A 27506-nucleotide genomic window follows, 5' to 3' on the forward strand; every position below is an offset into this window, starting at 1 on the left:
GCTTAGAGCACATAGAGCATTCTTCACTATCCAAGGCCTACAGGCACTTACCGTCCTCCTAACTTCTACAACTATTTGCTGGCATCATTTATGTCACTGAAAGGTTTAGCTTCATACCATGTCTAGATAAATGTCTTTTTTGACTTATAAGACTCACAAAATGCTAGGGCTGGACCAGGGTCTTTAAGATGTAGAGTTCAAGCACTCAGCTTATGGTTGAAGCCCAGTTGTAGGACCCCGCCTGCAGGTTGTTAAGTATGTACTTCGGGGCATGACCCTATCACCCTCCAGGCCAGCATATGCTTACACGAATGCAATCAGGGAGCATTACTTTCATATTTCTCTTCAACATTTGTTACAGTGCCTGGCACAGTGCTTGTGAGAGGACTGGATTCATTAATCAGCTTGCTGGGACACTAAAAATTCATAATTGCAAATCTACCTAATTGTATATCTAGTTCATTTTCTTCCTTCCTGTTCAAAATGACACATTGAAAGATCTTGTTTGAATCCTGATATACCAAATATACTGTGGTTCCTCTATGTATGAAGCTAAAAATGACATTAGGTTCATTAGAGGTATTAGACTATTTTGCTATCTTGGTTCTTAGTAATCCAGTAGTGGCTTCCTTAGTGATCAATATTTTCTTTTCTAAGAGCTCACCAATGACCCCTTTAATATTTTACTTGGATTGATTTGTGACACTGGTAACGGCATCTGACTCAAAGTTTGACAGGAAATAATAATTGTTCATTGTATTTTGTGCAGATACATTTATTACATTATGAACTATGTGTTATGTGTGTTCTATTAAATCCTCACAATAATTTTAGAAGGTAGGTACCATGCACATTTGTTTTTTTTTTTTTTCTTCTTCTCTAGCATCCACTTTCATCTTCTTTTAACAATAGCTCCAATTTCTATTCGATAATCCAATTTCCTTCACTGCCAGTTTAAGAGAGCAGAGTGGGACCCTTGACAGATTCCAGAGCTTCTGACAGACTTCAGGCACCCGAATCCTGAACTGCATTTTCACTCCATGAAGTGGAGTGCGTGGCTTACTATCTTCCTTTTGGCTGGGTGGCTGCTGAGGCAACTTTATGTTCCCTGTCATTTTTCTTCTCATATTTATTTACTTAGTTTTCTAGTAAACTCACATTAACCAAGGCAACCAGAGTATGTGTCTGTTCTCTGTAATGGGTTCTTTATTCTGAGTTCTCAAAATAACTTCTAGTTTCTCTACAATGACCAGTTTTTAAGATCATCCAAATAAGTAACTGAGAGGCACTTTAATGTAGCAGAAGAGCCCTGGACCCTGGATGTAGAAGACCTGATCCATGTCTTAGATTCACCATTTACTAGCTGTGATTTTAGAAGTCAAGGGCTCCTCTGTGCCCAAGTTTCTTCATCTTCAGAGTGAGTCCCATGTTCGTATCTTTGTGTGTTGTAGTATATTTTACTAAGGACCTGCTCAGCATCCATTCACATGGTTTGAGGGGCACTGACTTCTTCACCTCTAACTTTAGGGGTGAGTGTTGCTTGTCCTAGGTATTCCCTTGAACACAGGGGTTGGTTTAGGGGTGGATATGTGACTCAGTTTGGTTCAATCAAAATGAAGCCCTCTCCCAACCTCTTATTTCCATGGTTGAGAGAGGAACAGATTCTTTTTCTTTATCGCTTGATGTGAATGTAATTCTGGGTTACTGGCAATCATTTCATTGTGCAGACCCAGCCTTAGGATAAAACTAGTATCATGAAAGGCAGAGTAGAGTGGAAAAGAAGCCAGTGTTGATAATATTTAGTAGACAGCTGGATATCAACTCTAGCCTGAAGTCTTAGGATTTTATACAAAAGTGAATCAAGAGATTATGCTGTTTAGCCAGCTTGAATTAGGATTTATATTACTATAATTAAAAGCATCTAAGAGATTAACACAGCCTAGATCTCTTTTGTGCCGAACTCTCAATTCCCTTATCCCTCTGACTGTTCACCAACCCAAAGCTCGTCCAATAGCACATTTTCAATCCTACACTGGGGCTGCTGAATGCCACAGAAAGAAATAACAACTTAGTACAATAATGAGAGTACAAAATTAGTCTCTAATTTCAGCAGATCCTCATCAATGCCAAAAATCCCTTCTATGAATTCTTAGTGACTATTTTTCTCAGTAGCTATTTCGAACCATTATCATTTTCAAGTCTTTTATTCTGCCTATCATCTTTCTTAGTGACTCCTATGTCACAGAGAAATCAAAGACTAGAAGTTAAGATTTTTCAACCTATTGCTGCATCTGACACTGTTGATTAAGCCCTCCCTTTGGGGATCCCAACCTCTACTTATTTTCCTTCTCCTTCTCCTGTTGCTTCTTATCAATTATCTTTGCATCAGGCTCTTGTTTCTCTTAATGGATTCCCAAGGTTCTCATCACAGTTTGCTGAGTAATTTTATCCAATTCCATGGCTTCATCTAGTACTACTCATATACTGATGACTCCTAAATCTTTCTCTCATCCAGATCTCATTCTTGAATTGAAGACTGGATAGTCTTGGTTTCCTTGACACCACATTCTTGATTTTTCTTCTATCTCTCTGGTTGTTCTTTTCTTAGTTCTCTTTTCTGGTTATTTCCTCACTTTCTGGTCTCTAAATATTTGTCAAGATTCAGTCCTAGGCTCACTTCTCATTCCACCCTCTCTCCTCAGGCAATCCTTGTCTTTAAATACTCTGATATGTGGATTATTATTCCCTAATCTTCATTTCCAGCCAGACTGCTTTCCTGAGTTCCATAGTACAACTACTATTTTCTAGATGTTTTCACAAATATATAAAATTTAACATGTTTAATCTTTTCATCTTCTCTCCCAAGATGCTTCCTCCTTCAGGTATCCTACTTCAGTAAGTGGCACATCTATCTACCTCAGTTGCCCATGTAAAACATCTGGATATTATCATCCTTGATATCTTTCTCACTTTTCAGGTCTAATAAATGTCAAGTTCCAGCTATTGTATTTACAACATATCTATATCTTTATATTTCCTATTATACCCCATCACCTCTTACCTGGGTTATTGCAATAGCTTCCTAATTGGTTTCTTCTGCTTGTACTCTTGTCTACACAAGAGTGGTCTTAAAATACAGGAAATGTTATTTCCTACTTGCTCTGGACACAATATAAAATGCTCACTTTAGGTTCCTGCTTACTCCCACTGGCTTTCTTCTCTGTATCTCAGCCACAAACAGCCATCTCTTAACTAAGTATACTGTTATGGACTGGATGTTTGTTTCATAGGGTCTTTAGGAGGTGATAAAGGTTAAATGAGGTCATAAGGATAGGGGACCTAATCCAGCACAGCTGGTGCCCTTATAAGAAGAGTAAGAGACACCAGAGTCTCTCTTTGAACACATGCATACATGCACACACCTAGGAAAGGCCATATGAGCACAAAGCAATAAGGCAGACCTCTGAAAACCAGGTAGAGAGCTCTCACCAGAAACCAACCCTGCTGGCACCTTAATCTTGGACTTCTAGCCTCTAGAACTGTGAGAAAATACATTGCTGTTGCTCAGGCCACCTATTCTGTGGTATTCTGTAATGGCAGTTCAACCAAGCTAAGATATGCACAATTTCTTTTTCCTCTTGTGTAAATTCTTGTCAGAAAATACCACTCCCTTTTTACTTGGCTAACTTCTTATTTATTCTTTAGGCTTTAGCTTAAAGATCACTTCCTCAGAGACTGTCCTTTATTCCCTGAATTATATTATATCCCACTATTATATTCTCTTACTCTCCCCCATAAAAGTTGGTTTTTATTTGTGTACTTCTTTCATGTCTATCACTCTAGACTCAAAGCTCCACAGGCCAGGACTGTGTCTTTTATGGCTGGCACCTGGCAGGCATTTGATAAGTACTCATCCAAGAATTAATTATAATATATTACAATTGCTTGTTTTTGTTGTTTCTTTCCTCAACTAAACTAATCTCTCTTTATGCAAAATAAAACCTTGCAAGGAGGAGCTAGGTTTTATCTTTTGTAGAGTCATATAAAGTGCTAAATGTATAGTAGGTACTCTACAATGTCATAAACAATAAATGTTTGTTGTATGAGTGAGAGGCCTGGACTAGACCAGGGCCTTACACTTGAATGTGCATGCGAATCACCTGAGGATCTCAAAATTCAGATTTTAGTTCAGACAGTCTGGGGTGGCGCCTGAGATTCTGCATTTCTCATGGGCTCCCATGTAAGGCTGATGCCTCTGGTCCATGGACCATACTTTGAGTAGTAAGAGACAAGACTACCCTAAATCTTTCCTAGTTTTAACTTCATATAATTCTATAAACCACATAATTGAACAATGTCATCTGTTTAACTTATTTCAAGAGAAATAATTTCTAGGTTCCTTTTTAGTCAGTGGCATACATAAATATATTTCAGTCCTTGCATTATTTGCTATTTCCTTGAATCCTTTTTTGGGGTAATCAGGCTAAGGTTCTAATTTGTAAATCTCAAATACATACCTCAAGTCACTGTGCAGCAACTTGTTTAGTCAAGTCAGCTTCTTCCTATCCTCTCTTCTACAGAAATGGCTTCTATGCCTTTATTCCTTCAACTTCAAGGGGTTCTTTATTATTTCAGTTATGTTTGTATCAGATCTTTCAAATTACCACTAAACTTATAAAAGTTTTTTGAAATTAATTTGTTTTTCAAATATTCTTTTCTTTCATCATTATGTTGAACTATTTTAGTTCTTAACTCTCCAATATGTATACTAAATAAACATTTACTAGCTTGTAAGGTTTACAAAATTCTTCCCTCTATTTAATTTTTTTTCTTTTGACAAAAGTCTCTGGTGTATTCCAACATTAGACATTTAGTCCTGTGATTAAAACCAGAGAATCATTCATCCAACAAATATTTACTGAGCATGCTCTATGTGATAGGAACTATAAAATAAAACTTTCATGCGTGATCAATCTTGGGATGTGAAAAAATGATTACGTTGCTAGACTGGATAAGACATATCTTCAAAGAGTTTTTTGATCATGATGGACTTCCCACATACAGTGTAATATTATTATTCTGATGATCAGATCCTTATACATTTAAAAATTTAATTCAGCCACTACATTTATATTAAAAAGACAAAATGTTTTATATTTAACCAGATCAATGTAAACTTCTAACTTAAAAATAAAAATCATATAAAACTGTACAAAGGTAAGTTTGAAATTCAAAATTTAAACACTGCAAATAGTGTAACTAATGTGTTTTTTTTTTACCCTAATGCAGTAATGTATGCAACAATAACCTTAATTTTAGCTTTTCTTTCTCAGATGCTCAACTTAAAAAAGTACTTTATTCACAAGTGAGATTTTATTATGAGTATGAAAAACAAATTCTGACAACATAAATCCAAATTCAATCATAGAAAAGGGTGGCTATTTTGTAGTCAGTTTATATAAAAATATTACTGTTTAAGACAAGTAGTTACCACTATCAAATGAGCAACTACCACATTCATAACCACACAAAAGAATAAGCTCTCTAGACTTAAGCATTTTTACTTTCACTGGAATTCTGAATCTTGGGAGGGTCCTTCCATCCTAGGTTCATGATTAGATTATCAAAGGTATAAATTATTGAGATAAACTAATATGCAGTCATGTATTATTATTAATATAATTAAGTCCATGAAAAAATTATGTGAAAGTAAACAGATATGTGAAAAGTGAATACGTAACATATCTACAGAATATGGCTGAACATTAAAATATGTCTATTGAAATTGCTTTGATATGGGTATAAAAGAGTTGAGAGGACTGTTCGGCTGGTGTGGCTCAGTGGCTGAGTGTTGACCCATGCATCAAGAGGTTACCGGTTTGATTCCCAGTCAGGACACATGGCCAGGTTGTTGGCCTGATCCCCAGTGGGGAATGTGCAGGAGGCAACCAGTCGATGTTCTCTCTCATCAATGTTTCTATCTCTTTCTCCCTCTCACTTCCTCTCTCTCTCAAATCAATAAAGAAAAAAAAATTTTAAAAAAAAGTTGAGAGGACTAAATATCTTAATGAGTAAAATCTCATTTAGATGTATTATTTCCTTTCTATTCCTAATCTTAGCAAATATCACATTTTCTATTTAAATCTCAATTTTATTCTTAATAGAAACTTACATAGTATCCTGTAGAATTCACTATTATGCAGTTACTTTTTGTAGTTATTTATTTATTTATTTTTTAATTTTATTTTTATTTATTTTTTTTGTTCAGGTAGAGTGGGAGGGAGAGAGAGGAACAGAGAGAGAGGGAGAGAAACATCGACGTGAAAGAAACACATCGAGTGGCTGCCACCCACACAACCGACCAGGGCCGGGGACAAACTGCAACCGAGGTACGCGCCCTTAGCGGGAACCGAACCCGGGTCTCTCAGGACCGCAGGCCGACACTCTAACCGCTGAACCAAACCGGCCAGGGCAGTTATTTAAATACATATACATATAGCTGATATATAAACTCAGTTATTTAACCTATCTATTTCTCTAATTAAAAGTTACGGTTAAAGAAATGAAGAGATAGCTAAACAAGTTTCACATTTCATTTACTAGAATTAGGAAATAATAACATTAAAGGTAATATTGATTTTTAAAAAATCAATATTATCCTCACCTGAGGATATTTTTCTGTTTATCTTCAGATAGAGTGGGAGAGAGGGAGAGAGAGAGAAACATCGACTGGGTTGACTCCTGCATGACCCTGACCAGGGCCAGGACCAACCGCAACCGAGGTACATGCCCTTGACCGTAATCAAACCCGAGACTCATTGGTCCTCCCGATGCTCTAACCACTGAACAAAACTGGCCAGGGCAAAGGTTATATATATTTTAAGTTGTCCTCTTTTGCTAATTTTGTGGAGAAAGGTGTCACTACAATTCACTATAAAAAGATTTATAGCCCTGGCCAGTTTGGCTCAGTGGTTGGAGCGTCTGCCTGCAGACCAGAGAGTCCCGGGTTCGGTTTCCGCTAGGGGCATATACAAAAAAAAAAAAAAAAGATTTACAAGTCTACACTGATAAATATAACTCTCTAAAGGGCTGTAGGATCATGTTTTAAAATCTCAAAGATAAGAAAGTGAAAAAAGCACTGGGTGGTTTGGCTCAGCAGTTAGAGCGTCAGCCCATGGACCAGTGAGTTCCCGCTTCGATTCTGGTCAAGGATACGTACCTCGGTTATGATTTGTCCCTGGCCCTGGTTGCTGGTTGGGGTTGTTTGGGAGGCAGCTATTCGATGTGTCCCTTTCACATCAATGTTTCTCTCTCTCTCTCTCTCCCCCTCCCTCCATCCCTCCCACTCTACCTGAACAAAAATAGAAAAATGTCCTCTGGTGAGGATAAAAAAAAAAAAGGAGAAAGTGAAAAAGGTTTAAAACAAAGCCTACTAGGTGACTCAGCAAATAAAAGATGTAAAAGAAACAATTTAATAAAAGTGCAGACTTCTGTTTCTCTTTGTAAATAAATCTTTGACAACTGTCAATGCTTTATGTGATTTCTAAGTAGTAATTAGGATTTTCTTGTGCTTGCTTTGGCAGCACATATACTAAAATTGGAATAATACAGAGAAGATTAGCACGGCCCCTGTTCAAGGATTACACAATCTGTGAAGCATTCCATATTTTAAAAAAAAGAAAAAGAAAAAGAAAAGAGATTTTTCTTAGGAGAGGCAATACACTTAGTAATGAAAGCATATCATTTCTGCTAGGGTCTTGATTTCTAAATACCATTCCTCACTAAAGGGAGCCAGGGCTCCTTGGAGAAAGAGCTGATTCCAAAGCAGAGAAAGTACAAAATGAATCCAAAAGATCTGGTTGTTCCATCAATAAGAAAGCACTCAATATATAAAAAAAGATGGGGCATGAAAACAAATCACAGGAGTCAGCTAAAAGCACTTCCATTGGCCAAAACTCAGATAATGTAAGCATGAAAATAAATAAGAAAAATAAGGGAGTGTAACTCATTAAATAAATTAGGAATCTCTAAGTCCACTCCAATGATAGATAGATAAATGGAGGAGAAGGGGAGATCTTCCTTACAACGGAATGCCAACTGATACATGTGGAGGATAGGGCTGACATATTTTCATTTTGAAACCATCGTAGTAAAATCAGGTTTGGCATGGATCATCAATAGACACTAAATCTAAGGTTGTGGAGGTGAGGGGAGTTTGATGGGGAGCAGGATGTTTGTATAATCTCAAAATGTCTCTCCAGAGATGCATTTTTAGTTGAAGAGAAGAAAAGTAACTAGTTATTAGAGAAAGTTGACAACACCTCGACTAGGTTATCAAAATTAACATCACTAGAGTCCTTGAATGTAATTTCCTGAGGAGGTCACAGGCTAGTTATTCTGGGCAAAGATACATTATCTAAATTTAATAATGATGAGATGTGAGACAAATCCTAGTCGAGTATGGACATTCCAGGTATACAGACTACCATGAGCAAAAGGCCAAAGGTAGGCAAGTGTGGCGTGCATGTGTGTTGGGGATATTTTTAGAAAATAACGAGTAGCTTAGTTTAGCCAGGGCAAAGAATCCCTAGAAGACAAGGTGAGGGAGGGAGGAATAAAATTATAAAGATTGGTTGAAGTTATAATGTGGAGGATTTTGCATGTAGGCTGAGATTTCTGTATTTAAATTTAACAGAGTATATAAAAATTGATTTTACTCTATATGAATAGTAAAGAAAGCTGTAAAGAAAAATGTAGTAAGATCAATACACAAATAGTTTTTCAGGAAGAATTTCAACATGGTACTGAATATGAAAGTCTATTTTCATTCTTCTATTCATGCAATTGACTGAGCACTGACCATGGCCCAGCACAGGGCCAGGTGCTGGTGCTACTGCGGTAAGACAGACTTAGCCCCTTCACTCTTGGAGCTTACAGTCCTGGAGCTTTTGCTTAGGCTACCTTTGGTTTCAAATGGTTTCTTGTTCCAATGCGTAACTGTTACAGGTTTTCTTTCCTTGGTTCCCCACTGTTAAGGGTAAGGCAGCACTTATCATACTTTCTCAGTATAATCAGCTGGAGTTATAATGTATTTTAGGTAATGTTTTTATGGAAACACTGTGTACAGAGGTGATGATAGTTAGAAATTTAGATTTATTTTAATTTTTAATTTTTTTTTAGAAATTTAAAAACAGCCCTGGCCGGTTTGGCTCAGCGGTTAGTGTCGGTCTGTGGTCCAGAGAGACTTGGGTTCAGTTCCCGCTAAGGGCACGTACCTCGGTTGCAGTTTGTCCCCGGCCCTGGTTGGTCGTGCGGGTGGCAGCCACTCGATCGATGTGTTCCTTTCATGTCGATGTTTCTCTCTCTGTCTCTCTCCACCCCCCCTACTCTATCTGAACAAAAAATGGAAAAATGTCCTCGGGTGAGGATTAAAAAAAAAACAAAAAAAAGAATTTGAAGTCATTCCTAGAGGAGTCATTCATAGAAAGACAGAAAGTGGAATGGTAGTTGCCAGGGACTGTGGGAGAGGGGAAATGGGAAGTTTGTGTTTAATGGGTAGGGAGTTTCAGTCTGGGAAGATGAAAAAGTTCTGGAAATAAATTTGTGGTGATGGTTGCCCAACAATGTTAATGCACTTAATGACACAGAACTGTGCACTAAAAATATAGTAAATATTATGTATATTTTATCACAATTAAAAAATAATTTAAAGTTAATCACAATCACAGCCAATATTTATATTAGTACTCACGAAGGAGCAATATCCAGGTGGTTGATGCTAAATCCAGAAGAGCAAAAGCCTCCCAGTGTTGTTGATATGGTTAGGAATGCCACAGCCAGAGAATAATCACAACCTATAAACCCAGCAGCTACCAGGAATACTGCAGGCCCAATCATTCCTGAAGTTAAAAGGTTATAAAAAGAAAAGAAGCCCCAGCATTAATATTTGCTTGCTCTACCTTAATACAGCATAAATCTGAGATTTGATATTACTGCCACCTACTGTACAAATATTATACTGCCTAGAATACTAAATTTAAATTATCTAGTTTCATGAAAAAACTTGCGGAAAACATATAAGCATAATGCAACTAATATAAAAGTACAAGGAAAATCTCATTATGCAATGCCCCTAAATCTATATGAGACCAAGACTCAGCTTAAGTTCTACAATGTTAGAGAAAAGAGCAGGAAGAGAATGCTTGAAAAATATGGTTCCAGAGAGAGGCAAATAGTTGATACAGAGTGTGATTTAAAATTCAAAGAAAATAAACTAAATTATAGTAAGCTCTGTTGGATAAAGTTAGAAAAACACTCCATCTTGGTTTTAACAATAGAAAACAATATGCATAGTCTCTTATAGGCAGTTAGGCATAGAACACATGTAACATAGGAAGGGACTTAAATGAGTGGGCTGTCATTTTTTCTGTCTGCAGCAGTACAATCCTATAACTCTCTGTGAGGATAGAATTGTTGTATTTGCAAAATTAACGTCAAGAAATCGACGGCATTCTTATACACCAATGATGAATTCACAGAAAAAGAAACTAAAAGAAAAAATCCCATTTACCATTGCAGCAAAAAAATTAAGATACCTAGGAATAAACTTAACCAAAGAAGTGACGGACCTATTTGCAGAAAACTACGGGACATTGAAAAAAGAAATAGAGGAAGATATAAAAAAGTGGAAGCACATACCTTGTTCATGGATTGGAAGAATTAACATCATTAAAATGTCCATACTACCTAAAACAATCTACAGATGCAATGCAATCCCCGTCAAAATACCAATGACATATTTCACCGAACTAGAACAAATACTTCAAAAGTTCATGTGGAACCAAAAAAGACCCTGAATAGCCACAGCAATCTTGAAAAAGAAGGACAAAGTAGGCAGGATCACAATACTGGATATCAGGTTATACTACAAAGCTACTGTAATCAAAACAGCCTGGTACTGGCACAAGAACAGGCACATAGATCAATGGAATAGAACAGAGAACCCAGAAAATTGACCTAAAACATTATGCTCAATTACTATTCAACAAAGGTGGCAAGAGCATACAGTGGAGTAAAGACAGCCTCTTTAATAAATGGTGCTGGGAAAATTGGACAGCTACATGCAAAAAAATGAAACTAGACCATCAACTTACACTATATACAAAAATAAACTCAAAATGGATAAGACTTAAATGTGACTCGTGAATCCATAAAAATCCTAGAAGAAAATGTAGGCAACAGCCCTGGCCTGTTTTGCTCAGCGGTTAGAGCATCAGCCTGCAGTCCAGAAAGACCCGGGTTCGGTTCCTGCTAAGGGCGTGTACCTTGGTTGCAGTTTGTCCCCGGCCCTGGTTGGGTCGTGCGGGTGGCAGCCACTCGATGTGTCCCTTTCACATCGATGTTTCTCTCTCTCTCTCTCTCCCTCCCACTCTAGTTGAACAAAAATGGAAAAATGTCCTTGGGTGAGGATAAAAAAAAGAAAAGAAAGAAAATGTAGGCAACAAAATTTCAGACATCATACACAGCAGAATTTTCACTGATACATCACCTAAGGCAACAGAAACAAAGGAAAAAATGAACACATGGGACTATATCCAACTAAAAAGCTTCTGCACATCAAAAGAAACAACCATCAAAATGGAAAGGCAACCCACTGTATGGGAGAGCATAATTGCCAATGATACATCAGATAAGGGGTTAATTTCCAAAATATATAGAGTGCTAATACAACTCAACAAAAAGAACCCAATTAAAAAATGGGCAGAGGAGCTGAATAGATACCTCTTCAAACAGGACATACAAATGGCCAAGAGACATATGAAGAAATGCTCAACATCACTAATCATCAGAGAGATGCAAATTAAAACAACAATGAGGTATCACCTCACACCTGTCAGAATGGCCGCCATCAACAAATCATCAAACAACAAGTGTTGGCGGGGGTGTGGAGAAAAGGGGATTCTAGTACACTGCTGGTGGGAATGCAGACTGGTGCAGCCACTATGGAAAACAATATGGTGTTACCTCAAAAAATTAAAAATTGAATTGCCATTTGACCCAGTGATCCCACTTCTAGGAATATACCCTAAGAAGCCTGAAACACCAATCAGAAAGAATAGTGTACCCCCATGTTCATAGCACTATTTACAATATCTAAGATCTGGAAACAGCCCAAGTGTCCATCAGCAAACAAATGGATAAAAAAGCAGTGGTACATATACACAATGGAGTATTATGCAGCTGTAAGAAAGAAAAATCTCTTATCCTTTGAGATGACATGGAGGGACCTGGAAAGTATTATCCTAAGCGTAACAAGCCCAGCAGAGGAAGACAAATATTATATGATCTCACTTATTTGTGGAATATAATGAACATAACAGTGTGAAGAACAGGGTAGTCCCAGAGACGTGGAAGTAGGGTATAGACAATCCCCAGAAGAGGAGGTGGGGGGTGGGGTGGAGAGATAAACCACAGAACTTATATGCATGTACACATAACCAATGGACATAGACAGCAAAGTTGGGGATGGGGCGGTGAGGGATGCAGAGAAGAGTGTCAATGGGGGAAAATGGAGAAACATCTGTAACAACAACAAAAAAATTGTGGTATTTGTATATACTGCAACTGCAACTGAGAAACTTAGTTTTAAATTGCAATTAAATTTAAATAGCGACATCTGGCTGGTGGCTACCGTACTGAACAGAGCAGGTCCACAGAAAGCCAAAAAAGAGATAGGCCTCTTATTATTTTTTTTAATCTAAAGGGATTTGTTTCACTTGAAAATGTGGAATAATTTCTTGAGAGTTGAAGTAAGTAGTGGAACAGTACATCAACTTTCAGTGGTACATGCCCAGAGTTGTTTACAGAATTATCCCAAATGATCCTATTTGGGATAATTCTGTAAACAAATGTACTACATGCATTAAAATATACTGTTTTAATATGTGAACAAAATCAATGACTAATATTATTGTGTGTACTTTGCCTTACACTGTAAACACAGTAAATAATTGTGAGCCAAAACAAAACCCAATTCACTTCACTTACCTATAAGGCTAAAAACTCTGCGAACACATATAGTTGAAAAATTCCATTTTGCTCTTAAATGGTCAGCAGCTTGACCAGACATGATCATACATAACCAACAGCCAAAATAAGGCACTGCAGATAAAATCCCATTCTGGGAGGAATAGAAAGATACAGGATTAATTATGGTGGGAGGAAGAACCAAAATGCATACACACTCATATCTACCACTCAGAAACAAAGGAAATCATACCAAAAAACTATTGATTTTTTTTTTTTTTTTATCCTCACCCGAGGACATTTTTCCATTTTTTGTTCAGGTAGAGTGGGAGGGAGAGAGAGGAACAGAGAGAGAGAGAGAGAGAAACATCGATGCAGGGCCGGGGACAAACTGCAACCGAGGTATGTGCCCCCAGCGGGGACCGAACCCGGGTCTCTCAGGACCACAGGCCGACGCTCTAACCGCTGAGCCAAACCGTCCAGGGCAAAAAAACTATTAATTTTTATATAGTTATAGTAAATAAGTTTGGTTTGTAGAAGGATTTTAGAATTCAGTTCAGTGCAGTCCCATAGTCCAATCTGCTCAAGGCAATCTTGAATGTTATTTTGGGACTTGGGCTATAGCTTCAGCGAGAGACAAGTCTTCCTATTAGCCTGTGGATTTTCCCCACCAAACAGTTTCTGTCTTCAATTTTCACTTATTTATTTTTAAAATATTTTGATTATAAAATAAAACAGATACAGAAAACACATAAATCAAATGTATATCTTAATGAATTATTCTTAAGTGAGCACCATCTAGATCAGGAGACTGGTGCACTAGCACATGCTTTGAGCAGAGGACAAAGGCTGCGACTGAGAGACACTCTATCTCTTCCTTTAAGTTACCACCTAAACAAAATGAAAACACCAGGAGATATGAAACAGAATTCATCATGGAAATGTGTTATTTTCTGTGTGGGAAAGCTTTTTAGGAAATTTTACAAATTCTGTAAAATAAGTAACACACACTCAGAAAAGAAGAAAATTTTTTCTGCTATTCATTTTTCCTCAGCACAAACCTGGGGTGCAAAGACTAATTCTGATAAAAACAAGTGTGTTTTTATCACAAAGGCAGAAAGATATTTTATCAGTGATATTTAAATCTTGTAATAATTCCATTTAAGCATTACTCATGGTGCAGACCAGAAAAATTTAATATTTTAAATTTAAGTGTGCTTAGGATAATATTTTATTTCTTTCAGTATAGTTTGTGGTTTTCTGTATTCAGATGTTGTATGCTTCCAGGTCTTCTGTAATTGAAAATTTTTCTTTCTTTCTGGTATTATGCTGTGTAATTTCCTCTTTACATTTTATTCCATTTAGATTTTTGCATAGTGGGATGACATCTATCATTACTTGTGGCAGAATCCGACACATGAATACACTGTAGCAAATAGAGAAGTGAATATTTGGACCTTGTTCTTGTTCCTTGGTGGAATAAGGCTGATAGTTCATCAGAGTTACTAAATTTTTCCTAAAACTACAAAAATCTTCAACATTTATTCATTCCATGGGCATCTCTATAGTTATTAAGCTTTCTGTGCAAGGATACGATTCCTTGTATTCATTTATTTAAAAAATTGATCTCAAAATATTAATATCTAAAATAGGATAATAGATAGTCCCGCAACTCTCACTGAATTGTAAGAAATAGGGATGCCGAAATTGGAAAAAAGTAGGAAAAAAGAAAAGTGAGGATAATTAATGAAATGAAACTTACATAAAAAAGCAAGCTTAGCCAAGCCGGTGTGGCTCAGTGGTTAAGCATCGACCCATGCACCAGGAAGTCGCCGGTTTGAATACCAGTCAGGGCACATGCCCAGGTTATGGGCCCGATCCCCAGTGGGGGGCATGCGGAAGGCGGCCAATCTATGTTCTCTCTCATGGATGTTTTTATCTCGCTCTCCCTCTCCCTTCCTCTCTCTTGAAAATCAATAAAGGAAAAAAAAAAAAGCAAGCTTATAACAAAAGATCAAGAGCTTTAAAAATTTTAATTAATGAGAGACTGTAATTTTAAATGCAAAGCTTCTCAAAGCAATCTTTATACTAAGCAAAGGCCATTTCATGAATGTAATATATTGATTTTTAAGAAAAAAATCCATGTTAGAAAGAGGCTTCCATGGGGTCAAATATATGATGATGGATGAAAACTAGACTTTTGGTGTTGAACATGCGATAGTGTGTACAGATATCAGATTATAATGTTGTATACCTGAAACTTATATAATGTTATTCATCAATCTTACTTCAATAATAAAAAAGTCTTCTATATAAGTAGAGAATTATTGTCAAACTCTATTCACATTTCTTTTAATATTGATTCAGAAAGAAAATGCCTTTTGTTTATATAAAAATACAAGATAAAAGATTTTTGTTTTAAAGTCTTTCATTATAGAACTTTAAAAAATCCATAAAAAATAGATAAAGGCAATTAAGTGCACAACAGTAATTACTGGTCAGCTATTGATATTTCATTCTTTTCATAGTTCTCCCAGGAAAATATCAAATGGAAACATCAGTGGAATAATCTTGAGATTTGCATGCAATTCATCACTGTAGTAGATTAGTCAGGTTCTAACAGATAATCAAGGTTGCTCACAACAAATCCATCCCATGCTACTGCCAAAGCCTTGTTTCTGTTTAACTTCTGTCAGTGCCACTTGTGAATATATTTTGGTATAACTGATCTTGCTTTTCAAAAGTAGGCAGAGGAGTTCTTCATAGCTCAGCTGCCTGGGTGAAGTTCAAGGTCTGGTCCACAAGGCCAATATTTTTGGTATGCTTTGCAAGACAGGTGCTGAAGGTACACTTTAACAATGTTTAAAGCTGGTTACGTCCATGTAGTCAAGTTTCCCAGTCAGTCTTGCTACCTTTACAGTCACCATCCAGGCTTCTTCTTCACTCCTAGGGTGTCAGGGCCCAGGGCAGGCCACCCCAAGTAATCCCACAATAGTATATTGATTATTTTGAACTAAAATCACTTGAGAAGCAGCAGGAATGGAAGGAGCTCTTTGACTCCTCTGTCTCCCTAAAAGCAGGAAATAAATCTCCATGTGATAGGTGCTTTCTTTGCTCCTGAGAAACAACCTTATCACAAGGGTTAAAAAATCCAGAGTTTAAAAGCCTGTATAAGGGGAGACGGGGACATCTGTAATACTCTCAACGATTAAGATTAAAATAAAAAGTTTTATAAGCCTGTAAAAACAAACCCTGTAAAGTCTTTACCAATTTACTACCTAAGACCAAGCCTTGCTAAGATTTCTTACTAATGAGCACTTCCTTTCTCCTGTCCATTTCTCATAAATTTATTGTTTCTTTGTCTAAAAAATACAAAAAGGTTCCTGGTTCTATCAGTTCTTTGAGTCTCATTTTATGATCTGAGCCTCATATGGTGATTCCCCATGTGTATGTACTAAACTGGTTTTTCTCTTGTTAATCTAGTCTTGTGTTAATGTTATGATTTATTACTAGTCCAGCCATAAGAACTAAAGAAGCATAAAAGGTGGAGAATTCTCCCCTTTCCCCGACAGTTTGGGTGAGCCAGTCAGGAAACCTTACCACTGGGAAAAACTGCCTTTTTCTGGGACTATGGCAGCTAAGAGATCCTTGGGAAAGGTGACAATGAGATGGCAAACAGGTAAACTTTTTCTTACCTTGTCAGCCTCCCAGAATCTCTGTCTGCAGGGTCCAATGGAAAACAAGGTGATGAGAATTTTATTGTTTCTTTCTAAATGTAGATGAGCAGGAAAGTTAGAGAGTTTCTTTCACTCCTGCTGCTTCTCAAGTGATTTTAGTTTAAAATAATCAATATGCCATTGTGGAATATCTTGGGGTGGCCTGCCCTGGACCCCAACAAGGGCTATCTTTTACTTTGTGGCTGAGTGTTATTCCATTTTATGAATATACCATCTTTTTTTTTAGGTTGTTTCCACTTTTTGAGTAATGCTCTTATAAACATTTGTGTACATGTATTTGTGTGGACATATGTTTTCAATTCTCTTGGGATAGATCTAGGAATGGAATTGCTAAGTCATATGATAACTTTGTGTTTAACTTTTTTTTGAGGAATCAACAAACTCTTTTCCACAGCGGCGACATTGTTTTACATTCCCACCAGTAATGTATGAGGGTTTCATTTCCTCTACTTCCTCAACAACACTTGTTCTTTTCTTTTTAAAATTCTAATAGGTGTGAAGTGGTATATGGTTATGATTTTCATTTACATTTCCCTAATGACTAATGGTGTTGGGCATGTTTACATGGGCTTATTGGCTATTTGTGCCTCTTTGGAGAAATGTCTAGTCAAATCCTTTGCTCATTTAAAAGTGGGGTTGTCTGTTTATTATTGAGTTTTAAGAGTTCTTTATATATTGTGGGTACTAGACCCTTATCAGATATATGTTTTGCAAACATTGTCTCCCATTCAGTGGGTTTTCATTCTTGACAGTGTCCTTTATGATGCACAAAAGTTTTTAATTTTGCCCTGGCTGGTTTGGCTCAGCGGTTAGAGCGTCGGCCCATGGTCCAGAGAGACCCAGGTTCGGTTCCCGCTAAGGGCACGTACCTCAGTTGCAGTTTGTCATGGGCGCCGGTTGGGGTTGTGTAGGAGGCAACCACTCGATGTGTCCATTTCATGTCAATGTTTCTCTCTCTCTCTCTCTTCCTCTCTCTCCCTCCCACTCTATCTGAACAAAAATGGAAAAATGTCCTTGGTGAGGATTAAAAAAAAAAAATTTAATTTTGATGAAGTACAACTCACCTATTTTTCACTTCAGTTACTTGTGCTTTTGGTGTTATATGTAAGAAACTTGCCTAGTTCAAGGTCACAGGGATGTATATTTTCTAGGAGTTATATCATTTTAACTCTTTCATTTAGGTCTTTGATCTATCCTTCAATTTGAAAGCAAAAATACTGTCAATTTTCCTTACAAACTGTGCCTCTTTTCTCTTTAGGCTTTTCCTCAATCTCTTTATTTTTTTATAACAACATAATTTTCTTTATACTTTAAAAAAATATATTTTTATTGATTTTTTTGGAGAGAGACTGAAACATCGATGTGAGAGAGAAACCCTGATCGGCTGCCTCCCGCACGGCCCTTACTGGGGATCAAGCCCGCAACCTGGGCATGTGCCCAGGTTGGGAATTGAACCAGGACCTCTCAGTCCATGGGACGACACTTAATCCACTGAGCCTCACTGGCCAGTTTCCTCAATCTCTTTAAAGACAAAATCCATCAGTGTACATAGAGATAATAGGAACTACCTCAGTTGATGAGTTCAAAGGAACTGGCAGTTTCAGGAAGGTCCTTCGTATACAGCTTTACAACGATAGCCCTTCCGGTGCCTAAACGATGCTGCAGAGTGGTCTCTGCACAAGAACCTTGCACCTCCCAACTCCTCCTCAGCTGCCAGCAGTCCCACACCATCCCTCAGAGAAGTGAATACTGGTGCCACTTGAAGTTGTCATCAGATATCCTGGCATGTTACTAGGAGGACTTTATGGTTAAAGGAGTCCCAGCCAAAAGATATCCCGAATTAAGAGTTTACACACACTGAGAAAAGAAAGAACAACTGTGAAGCCAAAAGATAAGTCTCTGAAGTTTAGTATAGTAGAGTAAAATGGAAGATACAAAATAACTGAATTTCATATGGCTAAAAACAAATTCTGTGTGTAGTTTAAAATCTATACTCTGTATAAGAAGTATATGATTATATTTTCTTACCTCTTGAACATTGAACCTTAGGATCTCTTTCATATAAGTAGGCAATAATGTCAGCAAAGTATAAAAAATCCAGTTATAAGAAAAGTGTGCAACAACAATAGCCCAAAGTGGCAGGGATTTTAGGATGGGTATCCACGGCACTGATTTCTGTGAAGAAAGCTGAAAAAACAAACCAAAACAAAAAAAACAGGCACATTTAGGATAAGCTACAGTTATGTTTTGCCATGTTTGGATCTGTACCTTATCAGCTATAATTCCATCTAGAACACATTATCAGCCTTGATTAGTAAATTCCAATTTTTTAAACCAACTCTTTTAAATTATTAAATAGTAATAAAAAGTCCATTTTCAGATTTGAAGAAATGTAATTAGAGTGATAATGTTAACCTCAAACACTTCTTTTGAATGGTAGAAGTCACCTGCAATATTAATTTCTCCATCTGTAAATTAGAGAACAGTTTCATAATCACATTCAGAGGTTGGCATAAGGAAGGGCAAATGAAAGAGACTGCAAGCCCTATTAGAATTTGTATTTCATTATACAGTCTTTATTATTAAATTACAATGATTTATAAGAACTGTGCAACAGGAGGGTTTTTTTTAATGGAGCTATCTGGAATAACAGTCTTTAAAGTAGGGTATAAGTACCCCAGGGATATGTAAGAATGCAAGATGATCCACCAGGGTGTGGAGAGACATATTAGAACTTTTATCTATACTCACTTTTACTCTAAAAAAGGAAATTAAACTATTAATATTTGATGAGTAGCTTGGCCCTGAAGTATGTCAGGTGTAAAAGAATAACAGCAAAATGAGTTGATATTGTCAGGAGAGCAATCTAAAATGGAGAGGGGAAGCCTCCAGCAAGCTGAATTAATATACTCCCTCCTGTAGTTAATACACTACATCCTGATACAGCTCCTGGAAATGACTCTGCATCACTAAACTCTCTTTTAAAATATAAAATTTCCACCTAGCAATAGATATAAGCAATTAATCATGTATAGTACAGTGTAAGTCTGCTTGCCAGCATCAATCACAGCTCTTTCAAAGCAACTTGCATAACCCTTCGGGAGCCCCTCTATTTCTATCCTTATATTCTATCCCTTTTATCTTTCTTGGAACACAGTAGGGTTTCTATTCAAATCTGTGTCTTCAAGATTTGCAATTCCTAAAACAAACAAACAAACAAACACACAAACAAATAAAGTTTTTATTTGCCTTGTAGCTCTTGGTTAAAATTGATTGACACAGACAATCATATACCGTGTGATTTCCCCAGTTCAAAGGGGTTAACCGTGTCCTAACTTGTTTGTTTGCCCTCTGTGCATTATAGCATATTATGGTTTATACCTGCCTTTTAAAGTGGATTTATGAATTTTATCGGCAAGTTTTAATTAAAACAAATCTCACAAAATCAAGAGTGTCTTAAAAAGATAGTTATAAAGAGTCAATAGCCTGGCTGGTGTGGCTCAGTGGACTGAGTGTCATCCCATGTACCAAGAGGTCACCAGTTCAATTCCTGGTCAGGGTACCTACCCATGTTGAGAGCCTGATCCCCAGTAGGGGGCATGCAGGAGGCAGCTGATCAATATTTCTCTCTCAAGTTAATGTTTCTATCTCCCTCTCCCTTCCTCTCTCTCTCTAAAAAATCAATAAACACATACACACACACACACACACACACACACACACACACACACACATATAAAAGAGTCAATAGAAAGGAATTCTAATAATGTAAGCACAAGGAACAATAAGAAAACAGTAGAGCTGACACTTCCTCCTATGAGTTCGTCAACTGCCTCATCAAGCAAAATAATGGCAGACTCATCAAATACAACATATTCAAACACACTGCTCTCATTAAATAACATTATTATTACTAATTTTTAAGTGATAAAAAGGTTTATTGCATTTTTTCACCTTAAAAGGCTATTTTTATATTTTTATAGTGTACATAACTACAGTAGTATATGTAGATAACCTATGAAAAAATATATATACGCAAATTGTTAGCCCCCCCCACTGTTCTATTTTTATTTATTTTTTTGTTATTCTTACCTGAGGATATTTTTCCATTGATTCTTAAATAGAGTGGAAGGAAGGAAAGGAGTGAGAGAGAGAAACATTGATGTGAAAGAGACACATCAACTGGTTGTTGGGGATCGAACCTGCAACCCAGGTATGTGCCCTTGACCAGGAACTGAACCTAAAATTCTTCGGTCTGAGGGCTGATGTTCTAACTTCTGAGCCAAACTGGCCAGGGCACCCCCCTCACTGTTTTATTGATGCATGATCAAGAAAACCTGGAACACCCCAATATTTTTAAAAAAAGAAAACCCGGAGACCACTGGTCTGGGGCATCCATTACATTTTCTATATGTGGTTTCTTTATCAAAATCTAGAGCAATCTATGTTTCTGCCTCCAGGGTTCACTCTTATTTCAAAAAGAGGAAAAACCAGTATTAACCTTCTTACAGAAAAAGTATCTTTTTCCTAGGTACTTTTTTTCTTTTTAAATCCTCACCTGAGGATATTTTTCCATTTATCTTCAGATAGAGTGGGAGGGAGGGAGGGATGGAGAGAGGGAGGGAGAGAGAAATATTGATGTGAGAGAGAGACATCAACAGGCTGCCTCCCGCATGACCCTGACCAGGCCAAAGACAAACTGCAACTGAGGTACGTGCCCCTGACCAGAATCAAACCTGCGACTCTCTGGTCCACAGGCTGACGTTTTAACTGCTGAGTCAAACCGGCCAGGGCATAGGTACTTTTTATTTGACTTGGTAGCTATGCTCTTGTGTTCTCCACTATATATCAACAATGTAGGAGATATGGGGGAAGAGAAGGAGAGGGAACACTTACTCTTATACAGCAGTGGTTGTTAATTCCAGCTATGCTTCAGTATCACCTTTGACATTCAAAAAATACAGATGGCTGTACTCTACCCCAGGTCTATTGAATCCAAACAAAAACAAAACCTCTGAGTGCAGGGCCAAGGTGTATATTCTAAAAGGCTTCATTGGTGATTCTATAAAGCAATGGTTCCCAACCTTGCTGTATGTTAGAATCACGTGGGGAGCTTAAAAAACCTTGAGGCCAAGATCATACCCCAGACCAATTAAACCAGGTTGGGGGTGGGTATGAGGTAGGTGGCAGTATTTTTCTTTTAAAGATACCCAGGGGATTTCAATGTGTATCAAAATTTGGGACCCACTGCTATAGAGATTAAAGAAGTCTGCAACCTTCCCTTCCACCCCCATTATTTGAAAAGCTCAGAGACAAGAGGAAGTACAAGACCAGTCTAGAGGTTTTGGAGTTTAAAGGAATTTGAAACACAGATCTTTTTATGTGGCTTTGAAACCCACAAAGAAAATGAATCACACTTCTGTGTTGAAAGGTACAAGTTTAAATGTATCTGACCTCTGGAAACTAAATATATTCTGAATAATATATCAGCCTCCCGAAAAGATGAACTTTAGTGTGAAATATATAATAATTTTAAGATTCCTGCTGTATGTACTTGCAAGTATTGACAGTGGTGTTTTATTTTATTTATTTAGTTTTTAGAGAAAGGAAGAGAGAGAGAGAAGCATCAATCTGTTGTGCACCGCAATGAACCTGCCACCTTTCAATGTATGGGATGATGCTCTGGGAGGATGCTCCAACCAACTGAACCACAATGACCAGGGCTTGACAATGCAGTTTTAGAAGAACACATGGCTCTGATAATAGCTTTTGTAGTGTTTCACTAGTATTTAGGCATAATCTTGTTTGTAAAAATGAAGCAAATTTAGCCATACTGGCATAATTTTCACAGCCTATAAATATCAACTGAATTTTTGATAATCTGATGTTTTTTTTGAGAATCACCCAACCAAGACCAGCTACAAGTGGAGAGTGACATCAGCAAGATGGCTGAATAAGATGTCTTGACTCATTTGGCATCCATACACAGATAAAGGTGCTTTTATGGGAGCTGTGGGACCCAACACCATTTGCTAAGGGACCTGGGAGGATTCTTTACACCTGTGCATTGGGTAAAAGACATATAGAACTTGGTCCCAGCTGTGAACCCTGAAGGTGTTGTGAACCAGCTTCAGCTCCTTTTGGCTGAGGTTTGGGAGCCCTTGGAGAATACTGACTTAGACAATCAGCCACAGACAAAAAAAATCCTGCCATTTGCAGCATGAATGGACCTTCAGGGTATTATGCTAAGTGACACAAATCAGACAGAAAAAGACAAACAATGTATGATATAATATGTGGAATTAAAAAAAATAAGGAATTTATAGAAACAAAGTGGAATGGTAGTTGCCAGTGGCTGAGGGGTGGGGGAAATGTTGGTCAAAGGGTACAAATTTCCAGTTATAAGATGAATAAATTCTGGGAACCTAATGTACAACATGGTGACTAAAGTTAATAATACTGTGTTGTATACTTGAAAGTTGCTAAGAGAGTAGATCTTAAATGTTCTCTTCATAAAAAAGAAATGGTAGTTATGTGAGGTTTGGAAAGAATATGATATGCACATGTTACAGCTTAGTATTCATTTGTAAATTGGGTACATAACAACAGTTTTCTTTTCTCCCAATAAGAACTGTGAGATCAATTTATAGTATTTCCACATTATAAGTTATGTTTCAAGGAAGAAAAATCTTCATTTATAAAAACATTCAAGTCAAAATGGAATTTTAAAATGTTTCTAGGAGAAATTATCCGGCAGACACTAAAAAATTCTTCAAGGTTTTAAGATAGTGCTAATAGAACTTTCTACAATGATGGAAATGTTCTGTATCTGTGTTTCTCTGTGTAGTAACCGGTAGCAACATGTAGCTATTAAGCCCTTGCAATTTGGATAGTGCAAAAGAGGAACTACATTTTTAATTAAATTGGTTGAAATTAAAATTTAATAGCCACGTGGGCTAGTGATTACCATAATGGATGACACAGGTTTAAGGTAAGACCTTAATAAAGTACAAAACAGCTTATTCTGACATTCTAGATCTAGAAATTCTCTTGCTATTGTTTCTAAAATATTACTGTTAGAGAAGACTTGTGAATCAAGCATTGTCCACACATACACTCTCTACGGCTTCATTAACCTTAATGTTGGCAAAAACATTAGAGCTCTACATTATTCTAAAATGCCACTGTGATAAATAAAAATATACTGGGAAAGAAATTTTAAACTGCTCAGATCATCTTCTCAGCCAATATTTTGAAAGCAAATTTTCTTTAGATATTTGAATGGTAGTGGAATTTCTGAAAGAACAATCAATGAGGTCTTGAATCTTTTTTTTTTTTTTATCCTCACTCGAGGATATTTTTCCATTTTTTTGTACAGATAGAGTGGGAGGGAGAGAGAGGAAGGGAGAGAGAGAGAGAAACATCGACGTGAAGGGACACATCGAGTGGCTGCCACCCGCACGACCAACCAGGGCCGGGGACAAACTGCAAATGAAGTACGTGCCCTTAGCGGGAACCGAACCCGGGTCTCTCCGGACCGCAGGCCGATGCTCTAACCGCTGAGCCAAACTGGCCAGGGCAAGGTCTTGAATCTTATATAGAGAATCATTAAATTTGTAAATAATAGCTAAACCAGCTTTTTCCCATACAAACAAAAAAGGACAAACTACAAATATTATTTGTTGTTAAATGTGTTAATTTTCTATAATATAGGAAGGGTAAGGTTATTTAACAAATATTTGAGCATCTTCTACGTGCAACTTCACAAAAAAGTGTTTTCCTGTCAAATGCAAGTAACAACAAATTAATTTAGAAAAAGTTGCATGCAATAGATGTTCTTAATTTACAGCAACTAAATATTCAAACCAAGGCACCCATTTGCTTCATCATGTTGCCAAATTGTATATTCTTTCTTAAAGGTATAAAGGAAAAGCAAAACTGTTATAAAACATGCTTTTCTCAGGAATTAAGTAAAGAAAAGAAAAAAACAAAACAAAACACCAATACCAGATCTCTAGGAACGAAAACCTCTATGGGTGAAGTTGTAATGTCTTTTCACAATTTATTGAAAAGAGATCTTCAAAACAGAGACGATGATGATCTTAAAGCACTCACTGGTATAGAGCTCACTAGTTATGAGTTGGCCTGAGTTTACCTGTAAAGTGCCCTGAAGATTTTATTGCTCTTTGTGTAACAATTTCTAAATCATAATTAGAACTATATATGCTGTCATAAATGTAAGATCTACTTATTGTAAGAGTGAAATCACATTTCTGCCTATAAGTATTGACTTTTTCTGAGCTTGATAAGTGAGAAAGCATTCTAACTGGAATCCTACCTATCTGGCTTAGGTCTTCTCTCCACACAGCTCTAATGTAAGCTCTCTAAAATGTAAACCTCATTCTGTCACCAAGCTTATAAACAATTCATGGCATCCCAGTACCTACGGGATAGTCTAAACTCCTCAGTGAGACACAATGGACCCTCCGATCAGACTTCTGCCTACCCACTATATCTCCTGCTGCTCTTTGCTTTTTATGTTCAGCCATAACCACCTGCTGTGCTTCCTGGCAGATATCACCCTCTTGTCTCCTGTGCCTTCATTTACAGCATATTCTTGGCCTGGAATGCCTGCACATCTCTCACTCCCCCAGTATGTCTGGCTAACTTCAACTTCCCTTTCAAGATTGATCAGATATAGCTTTTATTAGTGAGAAAGAAAAAAATCAGCCCCAGTCTATTGTTACCTGAGCTTGCCTGCTTCCAACAACTAGGTCATGGTGTTCAACCACTAAACTTGAACAAAGCCACTCTATAAACGATGGAATGAGACAAAAACAAGACCACTCTAAAATCATGTCTGAGCACAGACAAAAACAAGAATGCTATAAACCACAAAAAGAAGCAAACATTTCCTCTCCTGGCTAACAGCTTTAGCCCCTCCTTTCAGATAAAAATTAAGATGATAATAGAATTTCTAATACTTTCTGGCAGTACCAAATCAGTAGTTCTTTAAATCCTCCCCAAAGTCAATTAATACAAGTCTAAACTATAATAAACTCCTCTCAACTCTCTCACTGAGATGCCCTATGTTTCCTCAAGATGTTCTTTCTCCCTCACTGAAACAAACCAAGAAACCCAACTTCGTTCAACTACACATCTGTTCTTGATGGTCTTTGGCCAGAGGGGATTGACTCCAGAAGGTTTTTCCTATATATCCCAAGCTGGCTGAGGCGCCCCCCCTAGGTTCCAAAGATTTACTGTGTGTGTGTTTTATAGCACTGAATCATGGAGACTGTACTATATTGAAGTTCATTTATGTCTGTCTCCCTCTGGAGATCACAAATCCCACAAGAACCATGTTTTGTTCATTCTCGTTCTCTTATTAATTTTTAAGTCCTCAGTACCTGACAAAGAATCTAGGACACAGTAAGTTCTCAAAAAATGTTTAAAGGATGAATAAAGTATAGCAGATGTTGTATAGCTCTTAGATCCAAGATTAAAGGTGGAACTTCATCAAACAGATCATTATTTTATGACATTTTCATCTACAACATCATCTGGATTAAGAATGCAGTTTGGGGTTCTATGAAACTTAATCCTCCTAACTCCTCTTGCTTCTGAATAGTCTACTTTCTGAAGCATATGAAAGAACAAATTAACCTTAGTAGAGAAGGCTTTGAAAAAAATCTAAAACTAAAAAGTTTCAGAAGCCCATAAAAATAATAGTAAAAATAAAGTATTAGAAGAAGCTAGCTGTTGGCCATTAATGCTGAGAAAAAGTAACAAAAACATATCAAGTTTTATGGGGTAAGACCTATTAACAAGGCATTAAATTCTTTTCATCTGTTCCTTCAAGGGAAAAAGTGGGTGATTCATTTGATTAACATCACGAAGGACACTAAGATCTCAAAGTAACTTTCCTTATTACATAGCTGATTTCTTCCAAGTTTTTGCCAAACTTTGGCAAAGAACAAGAGATACCATGTTTTCTAAAGTTCAGCAATTTGCAGAGACATTTGTAGCAAAATTTAAAAACTTAAAATAAATGTAAATGAGTAAGTGTTTAAATATTGCCTGGCTATACTATATATAAAGATGAAAAATATCAATAATAATAACTTAATGGGCAAAAAAAGTTTCAAATGAAACATTTTATGTTCCTAAACTAATAAAGTGATTATGAAACCATTAAAAAAGACTATTTATATTTTAATTTTCCTAATGTTTTCATATTATCTTTTATTCTCTCCAAAAGGCAAATATTTTATTTCCATGGCTTGACTATTTACTATGTTAAATTATGACAGACTTTCATTTCTGACTTGCTATAGTGTTTGATTATGTGATAGAAATCCAGCTTTAACAAAATAAAATTTTTTTCTAAATATCTGAGAGGGCAATTAGGTATATATTACATTATTATATATAATAAATGTGCTGTCCTCGTTAAATCACACTCATTTAAAATACAGGTAAAAAAATACTAGTTAGTTTTCTAACAAGTAACATTTAGAATGTAGCTATTATTCTTTTTATTTATTTATTTTTTATCTTTATTATTGAATGTAGAATGTATTACAGATGTTCCACATTTTCCCCCCATTGACCCCCTCCTCCTCCTCACTCCGCCCCCCTCCCGCCTTTCCCCACACTATTGTCTGTGTCCATTGGTTATGCATATAAGTTCTTTGGTTTATTTCTTCCCACCCCCCCAACCCCTTTCCCTTTGAGGTTTGTCAG

General features: G+C 36.9%; 1 protein-coding gene and 1 non-coding gene across 2 annotated transcripts in view; one reads left to right on the top strand and one right to left on the bottom strand.

Annotated features, from left to right (window-relative positions):
• SLC17A5 (solute carrier family 17 member 5) overlaps window positions 1-27506 on the bottom strand; it is a 65605-nt gene that overhangs the window by 9423 nt on the left and 28676 nt on the right. Inside the window, exons 7-9 of the mRNA XM_036247686.1 lie at window positions 18792-18950; window positions 13048-13180; window positions 9752-9899 (exon numbers count right to left, since the gene is read on the bottom strand). Coding sequence (XP_036103579.1) covers window positions 9752-9899; window positions 13048-13180; window positions 18792-18950 — 440 coding nt within the window. The remainder of the gene's footprint in view (window positions 1-9751; window positions 9900-13047; window positions 13181-18791; window positions 18951-27506) is intronic.
• LOC118622056 lies at window positions 7568-7671 on the top strand. The gene has a single exon (XR_004957894.1). It is a non-coding gene; the product is annotated as a U6 spliceosomal RNA (small nuclear RNA).

Source organism: Molossus molossus, unplaced genomic scaffold (assembly GCF_014108415.1).
Source record: "Molossus molossus isolate mMolMol1 unplaced genomic scaffold, mMolMol1.p scaffold_m16_p_8, whole genome shotgun sequence".
NCBI lineage: Eukaryota > Metazoa > Chordata > Mammalia > Chiroptera > Molossidae > Molossus > Molossus molossus.